This window comes from Sitophilus oryzae, unplaced genomic scaffold (assembly GCF_002938485.1).
Source record: "Sitophilus oryzae breed Bouriz unplaced genomic scaffold, Soryzae_2.0 scaffold_1000_pilon_pilon, whole genome shotgun sequence".
NCBI lineage: Eukaryota > Metazoa > Arthropoda > Insecta > Coleoptera > Curculionidae > Sitophilus > Sitophilus oryzae.
This window is the reverse complement of record NW_022145617.1, coordinates 333,593-350,861: the sequence shown is the minus strand read 5'-3', so window position 1 is coordinate 350,861 and position 17,269 is coordinate 333,593. Positions and strand designations below refer to the sequence as shown.

The 17,269-nt window shown below is 33.4% G+C and overlaps 1 protein-coding gene across 3 annotated transcripts in view; it reads right to left on the bottom strand.

The window, feature by feature from the left end:
* LOC115874141 (ubiquitin carboxyl-terminal hydrolase 32) overlaps positions 1–17,269 on the bottom strand; it is a 76,611-nt gene that overhangs the window by 25,141 nt on the left and 34,201 nt on the right. For all 3 annotated transcript variants that reach the window (XM_030889270.1, XM_030889381.1, XM_030889314.1), the window contains exons 4-17: positions 10,926–11,141; positions 10,713–10,819; positions 8,612–8,808; positions 5,369–5,522; positions 5,193–5,304; positions 4,955–5,125; positions 3,800–3,939; positions 3,617–3,735; positions 3,433–3,557; positions 3,048–3,284; positions 2,710–2,843; positions 2,479–2,659; positions 451–556; positions 22–210 (exon numbers count right to left, since the gene is read on the bottom strand). In XM_030889270.1, coding sequence (XP_030745130.1) covers positions 22–210; positions 451–556; positions 2,479–2,659; positions 2,710–2,843; positions 3,048–3,284; positions 3,433–3,557; positions 3,617–3,735; positions 3,800–3,939; positions 4,955–5,125; positions 5,193–5,304; positions 5,369–5,522; positions 8,612–8,808; positions 10,713–10,819; positions 10,926–11,141 — 2,188 coding nt within the window. The remainder of the gene's footprint in view (positions 1–21; positions 211–450; positions 557–2,478; positions 2,660–2,709; positions 2,844–3,047; positions 3,285–3,432; positions 3,558–3,616; positions 3,736–3,799; positions 3,940–4,954; positions 5,126–5,192; positions 5,305–5,368; positions 5,523–8,611; positions 8,809–10,712; positions 10,820–10,925; positions 11,142–17,269) is intronic.

Here is a 17,269-nt window from a genome sequence, read left to right as displayed (position 1 = left end):
TCAATATTTTATGATATTTACTTTGCTTTTTAATTGACCATGAAACAAATCGGTAATAATAGAATGTTCCCTTTTGAGGTGGTACTGCCATTCCTCATCAGCCACAACCTCGTCAGGTCTCCCGTCGCTGTCCTTGAGTTCTATATACTGTTTTTTTGGTACCCTGTTTAAATCCTCGTGGAGAGCATCTAATAACCATGCCAAAAGTTCCTAAAATATTTATGTTGAATAGTTTGTTTATTTTCGATATAATTTGAAAAATAACGTGATATTTGAACATAGTAGTTCTAATGTCACAATTAAATTGAGAATATTTGAATACGGCTCTGTGTACGCTACTACATTGTAGTAAAAATATATTTCTGTTATTAAGATTTAATTTTTAAAATCTGATTTTTTCCTTGCTTTGCATTCTTTGAGCTGTCCCTGTCTGAACAATACATGACTTACTTGAGCATCTTGCTGCCCTCCCCCACTTAAATGTTGAGCATACTTTGACACGCAATATCTTAGCTTCAATGGTGCAACGCTTCTTGTAGATCCGGCCCATAGTTCCCTGAAATTTACAGAATTTAAATTAGAAAAAACAAAGATTCAACAGAAACTGTTTTATTGTATTTTTTTCCAGAAAAAAACTATGATTAGCTTAAAAAATAGTTTCTCCAAATTGATCATTTCAGTTAAATAACTATCTAGTCAACCTGTTTATTTTTTGTCAATAATGACACGTATTGACTATTTCCATTCCAAATATCTTGAAAATGGTTTACATCCAAATGTAGATGTTTACTTCAGAAATTATTTGGAAAAATACGAAATAAAAATAAAACTTCTACACTTTGTATCTCTCAAACGAAGAATTGTAGGACATAAATTTAAACGAGTTTTTTTTATTTTCAACCGCAGAATATTCTGCCAAAGTTTCCCGAATACAATTCAGACCACTCTGTAAATCAAAACCATTAACATATCAATAACATCGAAACCATTATCAACTGCACATTTGCACATATTAACGACTGATGTTAAAAAATCATCAAATATCACCTGGCTAAAATCGATATTTTTGAAGCTTCGATAAAAGCGCCCAACAGTAGTACCGTATGATCGAAAAAAAAAGCGACGTCCGGTTGGCTGGGAATTACGATCGATGACATTTCCCATATAAATTTACATACCGGGTGCATCTCAAAAGTGGCTCATCCCTATAACTTTTTAATTTTTTCAGATAAAACAACGAGATTTGGTATGTTAGAATATGACGTAAATTGAGATTGACACATTCAATTGTTTTTTTGTCACTTCCGGTTTCACCGGAAATGACTACAACTTTCGATTTGTAAATGACACCCTTGGTATTTTTTTACTTTATTCGATAGAAAATGACACTCTGAATAGAATGACATATCATATGTCAACTTTTGACATTTTCGCATATGGTTTAATTGAAATTATAACATGCGGTTCATAACAATAATTTGACTCGAAATACCAAGTGTGTGGTATCAAATTATTCGTAAAAAATGCTTTTTCAAAATATGCTAATGAGCCACCCTCGTTCCATTTGAAAAAATTGAGATATCATTAAAAATACGATTTCGACATCTTTTAACCAGCCAAGGCAAGACACTAAAAACATTAGACGATCAAATCTATTTTTCCAAGGCTCCTTGATTAAAACTTAGTATTTTTAACACAGTCATGGCACTCTAGATTGAGATTTAAAATACAATTTGTTTTTGAGCAAATATAGACTGTCATTTCCAATCTATAAAAAGTCTAATCTAATAAAGTAAACATTGCTTTTTATCTGAAAAAATAAAAAAGTTATAGGGGTGAGCCACTTTTGAGACGCACCCGGTATAAAATGACAGTAATCTTCATTTCGTAGCCATCGCTGACGCCGTTTTTTTTTCGATCATGCGGTATAATGCGATATATCGGTTATGACAAAGTGGTTCGGAGATGGTCCACATACCTCCCTATTTATGAACAAAAAATGTGCTTATAGTAAACGCCACGAATGTTTGGGAGTGATTCATCGGTCGCTACCATGTGAACTAATCTGTTCAAGGTCACAAAAAACTTAATTCCAGTGCCGTGGTGTTTCAAGTCATATAATAATCAATATATAATCTGTTGTAGTTTGTTGTTTTAACTGTCAAAGTCTTGTCAAAACATATATTTGGTTATAAATATAAACTGGAATGCCCCATTGGTCACACTGCAAGCACACCAATGGACTGACGCACAAAAACGAATCAATCAAAGAAACGCGATATAGTATCGTATTTGTCTCAATCACGCTAACATTTTAGAATAAGTAGGAGGAGCGCAGGCAGATGATTAGACCGGGCCTTTATAACCTACGTCTGCGGTAAATATTTACGTTTTTAATGTAAAAATGATAGCGCGCGTGTCGATTCTAACTTCATCAAGCGATGAATCACTCCCAAACATTCGTGGCGTTTACTTTACCTGCATAACTCCGCATATTTTTTTGCTACAGTCCCTTTAGTACTATGAGGATTATTGCAGTTCAATTCAGACAACTGATTATCTTGCTGAAAATACATGGTGAGCGGTCTGGTGTTTGAAACAGCTTGTACAGCGGCGTTCATGAAACAGGTGTTTCCCAGATTGTGAAGACCAGTTGCGCCTGCAAAAAAATTGTAAAAAAACGGAACATTTTTTTTAGAAAAAAAATACCTGGAGGTAGACATATCGTCGGTCTTCGTTCTACTAAAGCCGTTTCATTTCCACCACTGGCCGCTAGCTGTCCAAGTTCTTCAGGCCACGTGAGGTCTTTATTCCTGACTTCCAACAGTATTTGGTCAGCGTCCCTAAATTACCACATACTTAGTGTTCTATAAGCATTAATGCTAATTTTACCCTTAACATTAACCCAAAGAAATTTACCTTAAAAAAATTAATTTACCACTTAAAGAAATGCTGTTCATACTTCCCAAATTTGTGTTAAGAATACTTTGAATGTCATCAACATACATAAAGTTTTACTTTATGTCATCTAAAAAATATAATCTTACTTTATTCCTAGATCTTGAAGTTGTGCTCTTTCGTCCTCCAGCAAGAAAGGTTGTTGGTGATCCCTCAACAGCCACAATCGGGCATCTTCGATTTTTATTCCTAGATGCTCGCAAAGGAAGTCGGTTACTTGCTGGATGGTGGCCAAACGAGAAAATGCGGCAACATGGGAAAGATTACGTCGAATCGAAGACACTGGCGAAGCTGGGGCTAAGCCGGCGGTAGTCAGTGCGCCATATCTACAATAAACACTTGTTATTTAATATAAAATATATAATAACTGAGAAATATATTGATAGAACAATAATTATCGGCATACCGATAACTGAAATATATCGATAGGTAAAATCCATTATAGACCATCCCTAATAACAACAATATACTAACCCTCCGACAACACTACCCCACGTCGATGCCATACTGACAGGCTGTTGTACTTGATGTCTCAAAATCCTCAAATTCAGCGGGTACAGCTCTAGTTCTACCTCAGATCTTCCTGGTGGTTTAATAACCTAAAAAAATAGTGTTGTTTTAAAATTCATAATCCTGTTAAAGTTTAAGTTGGTATTACTTGACGGGGTAAAGGCAATGGACCTCCATACCACATAGATAAAGCCTTCCATAGAGAATCAGGTACTAATTCAAAATCTCTATGCTGTGCTAAGGGAGTCTCTCTTTTTAAACGACCACCTGTAAAAAAATGATACAAAAATAAATACAAGTAATGTAAAGTAAAAAAAATATTACAACATACCTTCTCCCGTTAAAGTGGGTACTTTAAAAGTACTTTCGGCGACTAAGCTACTATTATCAATAGGTCCTGGAGGACCTAGGCCTTTTTTGGAGGCGGTACCTGAACTGCTAGATACTCCAGAACTTGAAGCAATGCTGCAACTGAAAAGAATATTTTAAATACACCAACGTTTGATTTCACTCAAAAGATGATTCAAGGTGATTCATTCTTTCTGAAAGAATCACTTTGAATCTTTGAATCTTTTTGAAAGGAATGAGGAGGTACTCAGGCGGTTACATCACGAGAGATGAACGACGCGAGATGCTCAGACTTGTCATTGAGAGCAAAAAGGAGGACAAAAGATCTGTGAGAAGAAGGCAGAACTCGTGACTTGATCTGCGTCGTTACACGAAAAGTAAAGTAAAGATTTCAGTTGTCTCCTTTTTGCAGCCAGGGCTAATCTGGAAGGGGCCTACTTTATTTACGCGGAATCCGAACCGCGGTCCTCGGCCATATCATGGTCAATGGCCTACCGACTTGGCAAGCGTCTAAATCGAGTCTTACTCACGAGATATCCGATCTCATCGGGCCTCGAACCGGCGTGAATAAACAGTGTGTGTCAATAGATTTTACACTTTTGCCTTTATTGGACAACACCACGATACAGAGTTTTGAACCGGTCACCCGTCCATCCACTAGTATCGCCTTACGTCGCTTAACTTCGGTGTTCTAATGGGAACCGGTGTTTCGACGCAGCTGGGCCGTTGCCCTCGTGACTTAAAGATCTGCGTCGTTACACGAGATTGGATTTCAGACGTGTTACATTCTGTTACAGTCCCACTTCTGATTTACAAGTAAGGGGTAAAGCAAACACCAACTCTGAAGCATGCTAGTTAACCCAAGGAAATTTTTCTAATATTTGTGCCATATTTAGTACATTTTTAAAATGTAATCACGTAAGTAATTATTTAAGGAATATTTAATGTCAGACACAAAATATACATTTTTTGTAATACCCAAAATTATTGCTTAGTATAATAATTATTCAGTTCATTTTCAATAAACGTTTACAATGTTTACGTGTAGTTTTGGCTGAATTATTTTAAATTTTAGTAAATATCAACCTTGAATCGTCAGCTTTCGCTGAATGAACTGTACATGCGCTTGTTGACTTACCTGTCACCCCTACTTAACAAATCTCCCATGGATTCCATGCTGTTTGAATTAAACTCGTTACTGTTTGATGTGCAATCAGTAGCGTTGCTTATTAGGCTCTCGTCGCACACAATGCCCTCTTCTATCATGCTTCTGGACTCGATACGGCATTGACAGTGGTCGGAGTTTGTTCTACAACATATTAGAAATTAAAATAAATAAAACAGATATTTTTTTATAATTCGCCATTTGCAAGTACCTTGGTGCGGACGTATAATTAACCCACTGCTGCCACCAATCGGAGGAAATCAGGTACCAAAACTGACCAACGTAATATCCCCGACGTTCTTCTCGTTCTAACCAACCCATCACTACAAATAAAAATAACAGTGTTAATTAACAGGCAAATCCTCAAAAAAAAATACAAAAAATTACCTATTTCGTATTCGTTGTGCCTGCAGTGTGGTTTCAAACCTAATGACACATGACACACTTGAAACAATAATTCTAATAATGGGGCTACGAGGCTCTTATCTTCCACGGCCCACACGAGAAAATCCTCTTGGGTTAATCCACCCCTGCTATCAACCTGTTATGGAAAGAATTATTAATGTACCACCTCTGTTGTTTGGGTTGTTTGCCACATACAACACGGAGTATTGTAGCTAAACGGTTAGATTTTTACAAATTGTAAGATTTGGGTTCGTTGACGGACTATTAGAACTACAATTTAAAAATATTTTTACAAGCTACAGTGTCCCAAATAAGTAAAAAATATTATAGTTGTATTTTTTTAGATGGAACAACCTGTATATTATTCTATTTTTAGATTCTACAATTGAAATAAAGGCAAATTTGATTTATCACACTTAAACCTTACCGTTTTTGAAATATTTTCAATTTTGTAAAATTGCAGTAAAAAAATTTAAAACTTCGTTTGTTTCTCCAAGGGTATCAACGTTTTTAATACTAAATATTTACTGAAGTTTATTTATTGATCAGATATTGTATTGCAATAATAAAAATAATACTACCTTATACAGAGTGTATAAAAATTTATATTAAATAACTACTAGCTTTAAACGGCAATAACTTGGTTAATTTAAATAAAACACTCTGTATATTTTACGAGAATCAGATGCATAATTTAAATGTCTTACACCAATTTTTACCTATCTCTTCAAGTTTTCATAGAAAATGCATTTTGTTTTAATTTAGACCTTATTTATCAATATACCCAAGGAATATTTTTATGTTATCGTACATTATTATTATTTTATCATACATTTTAGATTTTTTTTAAAGCAATAAAATGTACAGGTGCTAAAATCGATAATATAGCAAGCGCTTTTGTTTACAAAAAGAAAACTATTTAAATCTTTGTAAGAAAGTAAACCAATTAAATATACCACCATTATTTCCGCCCAAAAATTAGTTCATTACATACTTAATTGTTTTAATTATTATAAATAAAATGTAACACCCAATCAAGTGGCCAACCAACTCCTTCTAAATGGCAAATTCAACTCCAAACGCAGAAAACCAAAATCAAACGCCTAATACCAACTGAAAACACCAACTTTCAGAAATCATTTACCATGAAAGAGTTGAACAATGGTATAAATACCATGAAGAATGGAAAAGCCGCTGGTATTGACGATATATGCGTGGAACAGATCAAAAATTTCGGTCCTGGAACGAAAAAATGGATACTTAAACTTTTCAACGTATGTCGCGAAACCTTTCAAATTCCAAAACTGTGGCGGAAGTCAAAAATAGTAGCTCTCCTTAAACCCGGAAAAGATCCAGAGTCTCCGAAAAGCTACTGACCCATATCCCTCCTTTGCCATCTGTTTAAGCTCTACGAAAGACCTCTAATCCTCTACAGAATAGAGAAGACCGTCGATTCAAAGCTGATTCCACAACAGGCAGGATTCAGACCTGGAAAGTCCTGCACCAGTCAAATCCTCGCATTGACAGAACATATCGAGGAGGGTTTTGAGAATAAACACATCACAGGGCTGACCCTAGTCGACCTAAGTTCCGCCTATGACACGGTAAACCACAAGGTATTACTGCATAAAGCCAATGAGACCTTGAAAAATTACCACCTAGTCAAGATACTCGAATCCTTGCTCCAAAACAGGCAGTTTTCGTGACGCTCGAGGGGGCAAAAGAGTCGATGGCGAAACCAGAAGAATGGGTTGGCACAAAGGGAGCGTGCTGGCACCAATTCTATTCAACATATATACAAATGACCAACCTATTCCAGATAACACTAGAACCTTTGCATATGCAAATGACCTAGCAATAACAGTTGAAGGCAAAGGGTTTGAAGATATCGAGGAGAACTAGAAAGCGCCTTAAAAACAATGTCAACCTATTACAAAAAATTCTTTAAAACCCAACCCCACCAAAACTAAAGTGAGTGCATTCCTTAATTCGAGACAGGCGACCCGCAGACTTAATGTTACATGGGACGGGACACTACTAGAACACACAGATAAGCCTACCTATCTTGGCGTCGTGCTGGACAGAACATTGACTTACAAATATCACTGCGAAAAAAACACGCAAAAATGTAGAAGCACGAAATTCCCTTATAAGGAAGCTGACCAATAGTAAATGGGGAGCCAAACCTACCGTGGTCAGAACTTCTGCTCAAGCTCTGTGTTTTTCAACTGCAGAATATGCCTGCCCAGTGTGGTGTAGATCAGTCCATGCAAAAAATGTGAACATCAGTCTGAATGAAACATGCAGAATAGTGACAGGTTGTATGAAACCCAGGTTGTTAGATTTACGCAGAAAAGCTCATGAACATACTGAGAAGTTAAACAAACCTTTGATGCTCGTCACTCAATTTTTGGCCAAGAGTGCGGCACAGGTAGACTTAAATCCAGACGCCGTTTCCTAAGTCACCCCCTGGATGAACCTCTCTCCCACTACCCCCTTAGAGAGGACCCACCAAATGGTGTTTCTAGCGACTGGAAAACCTGGAGAATGCTCAATCGAATCAGAACTGAGGTGGCCCCAGTAAAATCCAATTTGATCAAATGGGGTTTGCTGGACAGAAATGACGACAAATGCGACTGCGGCGCCTTTCATGACATGGAACATCTTCTTCAATGTTCTGCGTGCCCCCACAGATGTACCCTCGATGACCTATGGCTGGCTAAACGGGAAGCATTGGACGTAGCCCATTACTGGGTTAATAAACTATAATATAATCCGGATACGAAAAAGTAAAGTAAAGTAAGTCTAAATAAAACTGGATTTGAATCAGAAATCAATATTTTGAGTTTCAAATTTACCTTTATTGCAATTGTAGAATATAAAAATGTAATAATATAATATGCAGGGTGTTCTACTTAAACAAATACAATTATAATATTTTTTACTTATTTGGGACACTCTGTATCTTGTAAAAATATTTTTAAATTGTAGCTCTAATAGTCCTTCAACGAACCCAAAACTTACAATTTGCAAAAATCTAATCGTTTAGCTACAATATTTCGTGTCGTATGTGGTGAACAACCCTGTATAGTCTGCCTCATGAACCAGGAAAGATTTCGACATACAAAAAATGACGAAAAATACAATTGACCTGTGATTTAAAATGACAGACACAACTGTCACTGTCAATCCGAGTCAGCTAGTAACAACATATGAAAAACTTACTTTATTATAAAGAGATTCCAAAGCTTTATTGTGATTCGGATCCGATTCAAAGTTTGTGCTGTGCTGATCCAGGTAGAATTGAGGAGCGTAGGTTAATTTGTTTTCATTTGATATTAATTGCAAAGTTTGCTTCATATTTTCCAATTCGTCGGCGTTCAGGTAAAGGTCTCTGTCCATATCGAATATTTTAAAACAAACTGAAAAGGGTAATTCATTAGTTGCTATTGGTTAAAGGGCGAAAAAAAAGTTAACACACAAATTCAATATACAGGGTGGTCCGACTGTATTCCGGAAACTTCGGCAGCATATTCTGCAGATAAAAATAAGTAAAAAAGCTCGTATAAATGTATGTCCTAAGATGCTTAGTTTCGGAGATATAGGGTGTAGAAGTTTCATTTTTATTTCAATTTTTTCCAAATAATTTCTGAAGTAACGTCAATATTTGGATGAAAATGGGCACCTGGGAGTTTTTTGACATGAAAAATTGGATTTTGATGTCAATATTACTCTTAGTTGCAGAGGGCGCCACCTACATATTTTTTAACTGGTTTGAAGAGTAATAACTTTTCGTCTGTACCTGTATAAAGCTACCGAGTTAAAAAAATTACATTTACGATGTTTTTTACGCAAAAAATGTCTCTCGGTAAAAATCGCTACGAGTAATGGTTCTCGTGATATTTAGAATCTAAATTATCAATACCTGTCATCATTGACATAAATTAAACATGTTGACAAAGACTAGACGAGACAAAATCATAAATTTGAAGTGTTTTTGTGCCAAAACTTCAACAGACACTGTTTTATCATCATTTTTTCGCAGAAAAATTATGATTAATTTAATTAATCAGTCAAATAACTATCTATTCAATATGTTTATTTTTTGTCAATAATGACAGGTACTGACTATTACCACAGATTATACAGATTATAAACTTATCGTCAAAAGCATTGTTTTTGGTTCCAATTTTCGGAGTCGCGCACTAGTTAGGTTACTACTTTGCGCACATATCACGCCCACTTATGGCCTCTAAAATTGTGCACAGCGCCTGACAGGCCCAGTTATTACGCTGTTTAAACGCGAGTTTATTTTTGCGCACAGGAAATTTTACTCGTTTGCTCATCGTCATAAAAAACAATTTTCGTACCACGAATTAGGGACAAGATTTTTATCTATATACATATAGTATACCTAATCTGTGCTATTACCATTCTAAATATCTTGAGACCGATTGTTCATAGCGTCTTTTACCAATAGACATTTTTTTACGTAAAAAATCATGGAAATGTATATTTTTTCAGTCAGTAGTTTTATACAGGTAAGTACGAAAAGTTATTATTCTTCAAAACAGTTAAAACACATGTAGGTGGCGCCTCCTACAAATAATAGTCATATTGACATGAAAATCAAATTTCTCATGTCAAAAAGCTCTCAGACACCAATTTTCATCCAAATATTGACGTTACTTCAAAAATTATTTGGAAAAAATTGAAATAAAAATGAAACTTCTACACTCTGTATTTCCGAAACTTCGCATTTTAGGACATACATTTATACGAACTTTTTTACTTATTTTTATCTGCAGAATATGCTGCCGAAGTTTCCGGAATACAGTTCGGACCACCCTGTATTTTGTTCTAGTGCATGGATTTTAATGATTTTTTAAGCAATTTGTTGCTAAACTTTTTGACTTTTTAGCTCCTTTTCAAAGTCCCCATCTGTTTATTATACGAGGGTAAACAAAATGATATTTTGTTTACCTGTGGTATGGTTTAATAAATAAGACATTTAAAAATCATTTTATTATCAAGGCAAATTTTCTCTCGATAGTTTGCTTTTTGGTTCGTCTCGATAACTTTTTTTTGTTGGAGATATTCGATTTTGAAGAGGAGAGTTACGATTTACAGCAAATTTTAGCATTAAAATGATGCCTTTGCTTTTTGTCCTCATCAACACACTTATGAAATATAGCATTGTTTTTCTAATGTCACTATCATAGAAAACACATATTATTTATGTTTGTTTGCAGTTACTCTAACAGAGTTGGTTTTAAGTCCAGAAGTTGATCTCTATCATGTTCGATTAAAGCACATCTGTACTTACACTTCATCCTTTCGGCCATAGGTCCTCTGCAGGCGGCCGATATCCCGCAGCACAGTTCTTTGAAATCGATGTGGTCGTCCTGATTGACATCTAAAGCGTAGAAAAGTCTGCAAAAGCAAAAAAATATCAATTGGACTGATTACTTTTAGTGACTATTTTTTAAATGTCTGCCTTACACTTAGAAATTCTCAAGCATTTTACAACACTACTTACCCTCTACAAGCTCTGGTTGGTACAGGAGGACAAACCAATAAAAGTAGACAGTTGAAATCGAGATGTCCAGTTATGGAGGCGCTCTGTATGCTCCAAAAACACTTCTCCAATTCGCATATATCCTGTTCTTCCAAATGAGTTACGCCGGCCAGTGTTTGGTAGAATGTTGGAGTTTCAACTTCGGAACTTAACGACACGCAGGGATTCGATAAAAGCCTAAACAAAAGGAATCATTTGATAATGATATATAATGTAGATTACTTGTTATTATTTATTATTTATACATGTATATGGAGCGAAATTATTAAAGTAGTTGGCAATACTGTGTTAGAGGGTTTTAAAATTAGCGATTGGTACTGATGCTAAAACAAATTAAGGATTTTTTAGCAAATGATGTTAATTCATTGAAGTCAATTTTTTGGACTTTTCTAAGCTCTGCCACAATTTCCTTCTAGATTTATTACCTTTAAACACCTATCAGTAGTAGAATAACTAATAAATAACATAAAATAAGCTCAGTTAAGACTGACAAATCCACAAAATTTCAAATCAAATTCAAATGAATCGTCAAACAGAACTGTCAAGGATCCCAACCCTAGGGCCCTTGTCCGTCTACCTTGCATGAATACATGGATAGCATAATATACTCTGTTTTTTTTTTCTCAAGTAAGATTTCGACAGACGATGACAGAAGAAAAGCAGATGACGATTTATTTTACTAAAAAAAGTTTCTAACATTTTTTTAAGTTAACTATGGATGGGTTTAAATATAAATCCGTCATGCGTCGTCTCTTGTTGTTTTTAACCAGTTTTATTGGTTTATTTCAAAAATGACAGATCATATTTCAATTTAATTGCTTTGACGGAACGATGAACGACAAACGGACGCCGATGCGTATGAAGTCGCCTTTAGATTTTTGAGGCTTGTCAAAGTCTTGCCAAATTATAGGTTATAATGTTGTGTCAACTTATGTCAAATATCTGCGTTTTGGAAGATGATGCATTTTGATTCATGTTATTACGTGTGTTTTTTGTCTTTTTAAGTCAAGTGAAGGAAAAATCGAGGGAAAATTAACTGTAAACCCAGAGCCTAGAGCACAGTTTATAGTTAATACTCGCTGCCCAGGCAGAAAGTCTTATACACCAATAAAGTTACCATCAATAAAGTTTGTATACCATATTGTCGTAGATAAGTGCATCTCGTATATACTACAAGGATCGTACTAAATATATAGTACTGGAGTAGCTGTAAATTATCGACATCACACGATAGGTAAATAATCGATTTTAGAACTACAGAAAAATAATATCAAAAGGTACTGGTTTAAAAAAATTAAGATTAAAATTAATTAATCAACCTTTAAGGTATAAAGTTTGGCAAGTGTTATTATTAATAAAAATAGTTTGTTTTATTTATTCCTGTGGAATATTACAAATTTGTATTTGTACATAAGTTATATTGATAAATATAATAATAAACGCGAGAAGTTTCTTGAAGCTTGAAAGTAAGAAATAGTTCTTTTTTATATTTTTTTGGTATGTGGTGTTTTGTTCTTGTTTCTTTTGTATTAACACACCGTTTTTTTAATAAAATAACTCGATTACATTTATTCAGTTTTATACAGTTTTTTTCACAATATTTTGAAGTAATCACTTATCAATCAAATTTTAAATATTTTATTAATTTCCTGTTATGCGTTCCAGTTGTACCAACTTATTTCTTTTTAAAATGAAATAAACTACTATGAAATTAAAATGACAGACACAGCCATCACTGTCAAGGATCTTATCGTTGGACAGACTATACTCCTTCCTTAATATTTTTATTCAGTTACGAGCGCGTAACCATTTTAATACACTTATTCAATAAAATTAAAAAACCTTAAAATTAAATTCATTTATTTATTATCTCGTTTTGATTAATCCCACATTATGGAAAACGAATTTGAATCTCGTCAAAAAATACCTCAGTCGTTTTTGGACACTTAGCAGTATTCTTTAGAAAGCTTAAATTTTTAAAAGGAATTTGTAGTCGTCTGTGATATTTCATAATAGGATATGCAAAGCTATAAGTTTGAGAAACCCACTTATATAGAACATTGGTGGTGAAAATAAGATTAAAAATTTTTTGGCTTGCTAGGTTATATTTACTTAAGATTATACGATACCTATTTTTACCTAGTTATTTAATTAATTAGAAACGAAATATGGGGCTTCTGATTGGTGTCACGGTCACAGACTCGTCTTGGTGTTTATTATATCTTATCAGTCAGACGCACTGATCATATGTAATTTCCTACTTAATCTACTAAGAAATCATAAAACAGATTTATTCTTAAAATAACACCAGGTAAACATAATTTTTAATAACAATTTTAAGTTCATTTATAATAATACTGATAGTAACGTTTATAATAAAATAACATATAGAAAGTCGCTTTTAGATTTTGAAACTAGACATAACAATCACTGACGTAGCGAGGAAGTCGTGGACCTGTGTTCAAAAATTTTTTAGGCCCCTTGCCCCCACAATAAATATTTTTTTGTAATATTTTAATTTTATATTATTATAATATACCGGGTGCGTCTCAAAAGTGGCTCACCTCTATAACTTTTTTATTTTTTTCAGATAAAACAACGAGATTTGGTATGTTAGTATATGACATAAATTACGATTGATTAACATATTCAATTGTTTTCGGTTACTTCCGGTTTCACCGGAAATGACTACAACTTTTGGTTTTTAAATGGCACCCTCGGTATTTTTTTACTTTATTTAGTAGAAAATAACACTCTGAATCGAAAGACATATCATATGTCAACTTTTAACATTTTCGCATATGGTTTATTTGAAATTGTAACATGCGGTTTATAACGACAATTTGACTCGAATTAACAAGTGTTTGGTACTAAATTATTCGTAAAAAATGCTTTTTCCAAATATGCTAATGAGCCAACCTCGTTCCACTTGAAAAAATTGAGATATGATTAAAAACACGGTTTGGGCATCTTTTAACCGGTAGTCTATGCATGGCACTAGCACTTTAGATTGAATTTTAAAATACAATTTGTCTTTGAGTGACTACGTCAAAAGTTGACATATGATATGTCATTCGATTCAGAGTGTCATTTTCTATTGAATAAAGTAAAAAATGCCAAGGATACGATTTAAAAATCAAAAGATGTAGTAATTTCCGGTGAAACCGGAAGTGACCGAAAACAATTGAATGCGTCAATCAATCCCAATTTATGTCATATACTAACATACCAAAACTTGTTTTGTCTAAAAAAATAAAAAATGTATAGGGGTGAGCCACTTTTGAGACGCACCCGGTATATTTTTCTAAAAGAAAAGCAATTGCTATATTTCTAATATAAAACATTAAATAGGTAAAAAAAATAATTACTTTATTTACAAACATTATTTTGGAAATTTTTCTGATATGTCTTCAAGATATTTGTTCTGAATACAGAGGTTCTGAAGCATCTTTGCTGCCTATTGCAATTCTACATCGAAATAGTTGGTTTCCTATAAACCAGAAAATCTGCTGAATTAACTTATACCCAAATTTTTGTAAAATACATTAATTCGAAAAAATCTTCGTTTGTTTCGAGGACATTTTGATTATTTTTTTTTTCATCAAAATATAGTTTTGATCGTTTTATCTACCTTTTACTACTAAATCGTGCTGCAAATAAGTCAATTTTTTTTGTTGGTTTACAGTAATAAGGTCAATTTTTAAGCAAAAATAATAGTTGCTATAATGTGTTTATAACGACAATTTGACTCGTCGAAATACCAAGTATGTGGTACCAAATTATTCATAAAAAATGCTTTTTTCAAATATGCTAATGAGCAACCCTCATTCCATTTGAAAAATAGAGTCATCATTAAAATTACGATTTGCGCATCTTTTAAACGGCCACAAAAACTCACGAAAAACATTAGACGATCAAATATATTTTTCCGAGGCCCACTGTTTAAAAATTAATGGTTTTAACACACAGGGGACTCTAGATTGAATTTTAATACTATTTTTAAGATTTAAAAATCAAAAGTTGTAGTCATTTCCGGTGAAACAGGAAGTGACCGAAAGTAATTGAATACGTCAATCAATCCTAATTTATGCCATATACTGACATATCAAATCTCGTTTTTCTATCTAAAAAAAAAATAAAAAGTTACAGGGATGGGCCATTTTTGAAAAAAACACCCCGTATTAGTCGCAAAAATAATCTTCAACAATTTTAATATCTTTTTTTACAAGTTGTACAACAACTACGTACAATATGCTGATGGAAATTTACCGGGTGCCTTAAATCAGTTTGCTATTTTCATTCGTTCTCGTTATCGCACTTATCGCTTTGCAAAAAAATCGTGTCGCTCCGCTTACATATCTTGCGTACTTAAATCTAATTACTTATGAATTTATATCCAATGAAGTTTAAATTGAAAAAATATTAAGTACCCACTCGATGTACTAATTAGTAATGACTGTGGGACTATTAATCTGCGACAAATAAGACAACAAAGACACTTTTAAGGCATTAAAAAAAGAACGATCTTGGAAAATATTTGTGATAGAAATATTTCTCTGTAGTCTAGGAGGCAGTGAAGATTTTCGGTATTTATTTTCCCAGTCGGCAAACACCGATAGATTCGGTATGTTATTCTAAGCCAATTTCATATACAGGGTGATTCCATGCCATGGCACGTTAGACAATTACGGAGAGCCGGTGATAGGATTTTTTTGAAAATTTGGATTTTTGCATAAAGGCACCTGATCCATCTGTCTAAATTATTTTCAGCATTACATTGTTACCGCTTCACACTAAAAGTGGTGGCATCTTTGTTATTTTAAATGAAACACCCGGTATATTATTATATTTTTCGAAACTACTTCCATATCTCAAAATTTTTCTATTATACTAAGCTATTCCAATCTCTAATAGTTTTCGAGCATAAATTCGGCATATTGAAAGCTAAAATTTGGTTTAGAGGTTAAGGAAAGTCGACATATTCGATCTGACTAAATCAACTAACTGCTTCGATATCAAACAGGGAGGTCAGAAAAAATAATTATTTCCGTTTATTATAAAATTGTTCAAATTATTGTTTTTTTTTTAAATTCAAGCCTATGTATATTATTTAAAAAATCGAAACACAAGTAAAATTGCTTTTCAACGATATAATCATGTCCTATACCTAAATCTTCTGATTTTTTCAGTAAAGCCATTTAAAAGATAATAATTCTATTATAATTATTTCGTTTAAAGAAAATCGTTACCATGATGAATATAAGTAAAGTATTAATTACAGTTTATGTGCTAAATTGTGTAAATTTAAAAAAATTGTCATGGTAACGAAATTCTCGAAATGAAACTATAATAATAGAATTATTAATTTTTAAATAGCTCTACTTAAGAAACCGGAAGATAGTATAGGAACATGATATATCCTTGAAAATCAATTCTTTAGTCTTTTGATTTTTTAAATAATATGCATAGGGTTGAATTTAAAATAACAAAGATTGGAGCAATTTTATAACAAACGAAAATAAATAATATTTTTACTCTCCCTGTATAATATCTAATCTGTTTATGACAGATCGAATACATGGTACAAAGAATACAAGGTATGATCGATAGCGGCTCCAATTTCGTTCAGTTCGCGCATACCACCTGTGACGCTACTAGGAAAATAATGAATAAATAATAAAAAATAAAACCATATTATTTTATTATTTAAAAAATAAAGAGATATTTTTTAGGGTTATGGTTAAAAATTGTTTATTTTTTCCTTTGAATAAGAAGTCTAAGGAAGGAGCATAATGCTATCCATGTATTCATGCATGGTGGGCGGAAAAAGCTCTCTAGGGTGGGGATCCTTGACAGTTCTGTTTGACGATTCATTTGACACATTTGAATTTGATTTGAAATTTTGTGGATTTGTCAGTCTTTACGGAGCTTATTTTATGTTATTTATTATTTATTCTACTACTGATAGTTGTATAAAGATAGTAAATCTAAATGGAAATTGTGGCAGAACTTAAATTAACAGTGACATTATCGCGATTTATCGAAAAAGACTCTAAAATAGTTGGTTGTGTAGCGTGCGGTAGATCTCGGCAAAAATTGAGTGAAATAATGGAATAACTTTTCGCTAGTAAGTGACTATATAATATACATACGTGTAGTAAACCGATCATTTATGAAATTCACTTAAATTAACTAAATTATATATTTTCTTGCATTTTAGCTTTTATTTACTACTTGTCAAAGATCAGATGTCAAAGAATTTTGATACGTTAATTTGACTTACCTGCTTCAGTAGCGTATCGGAT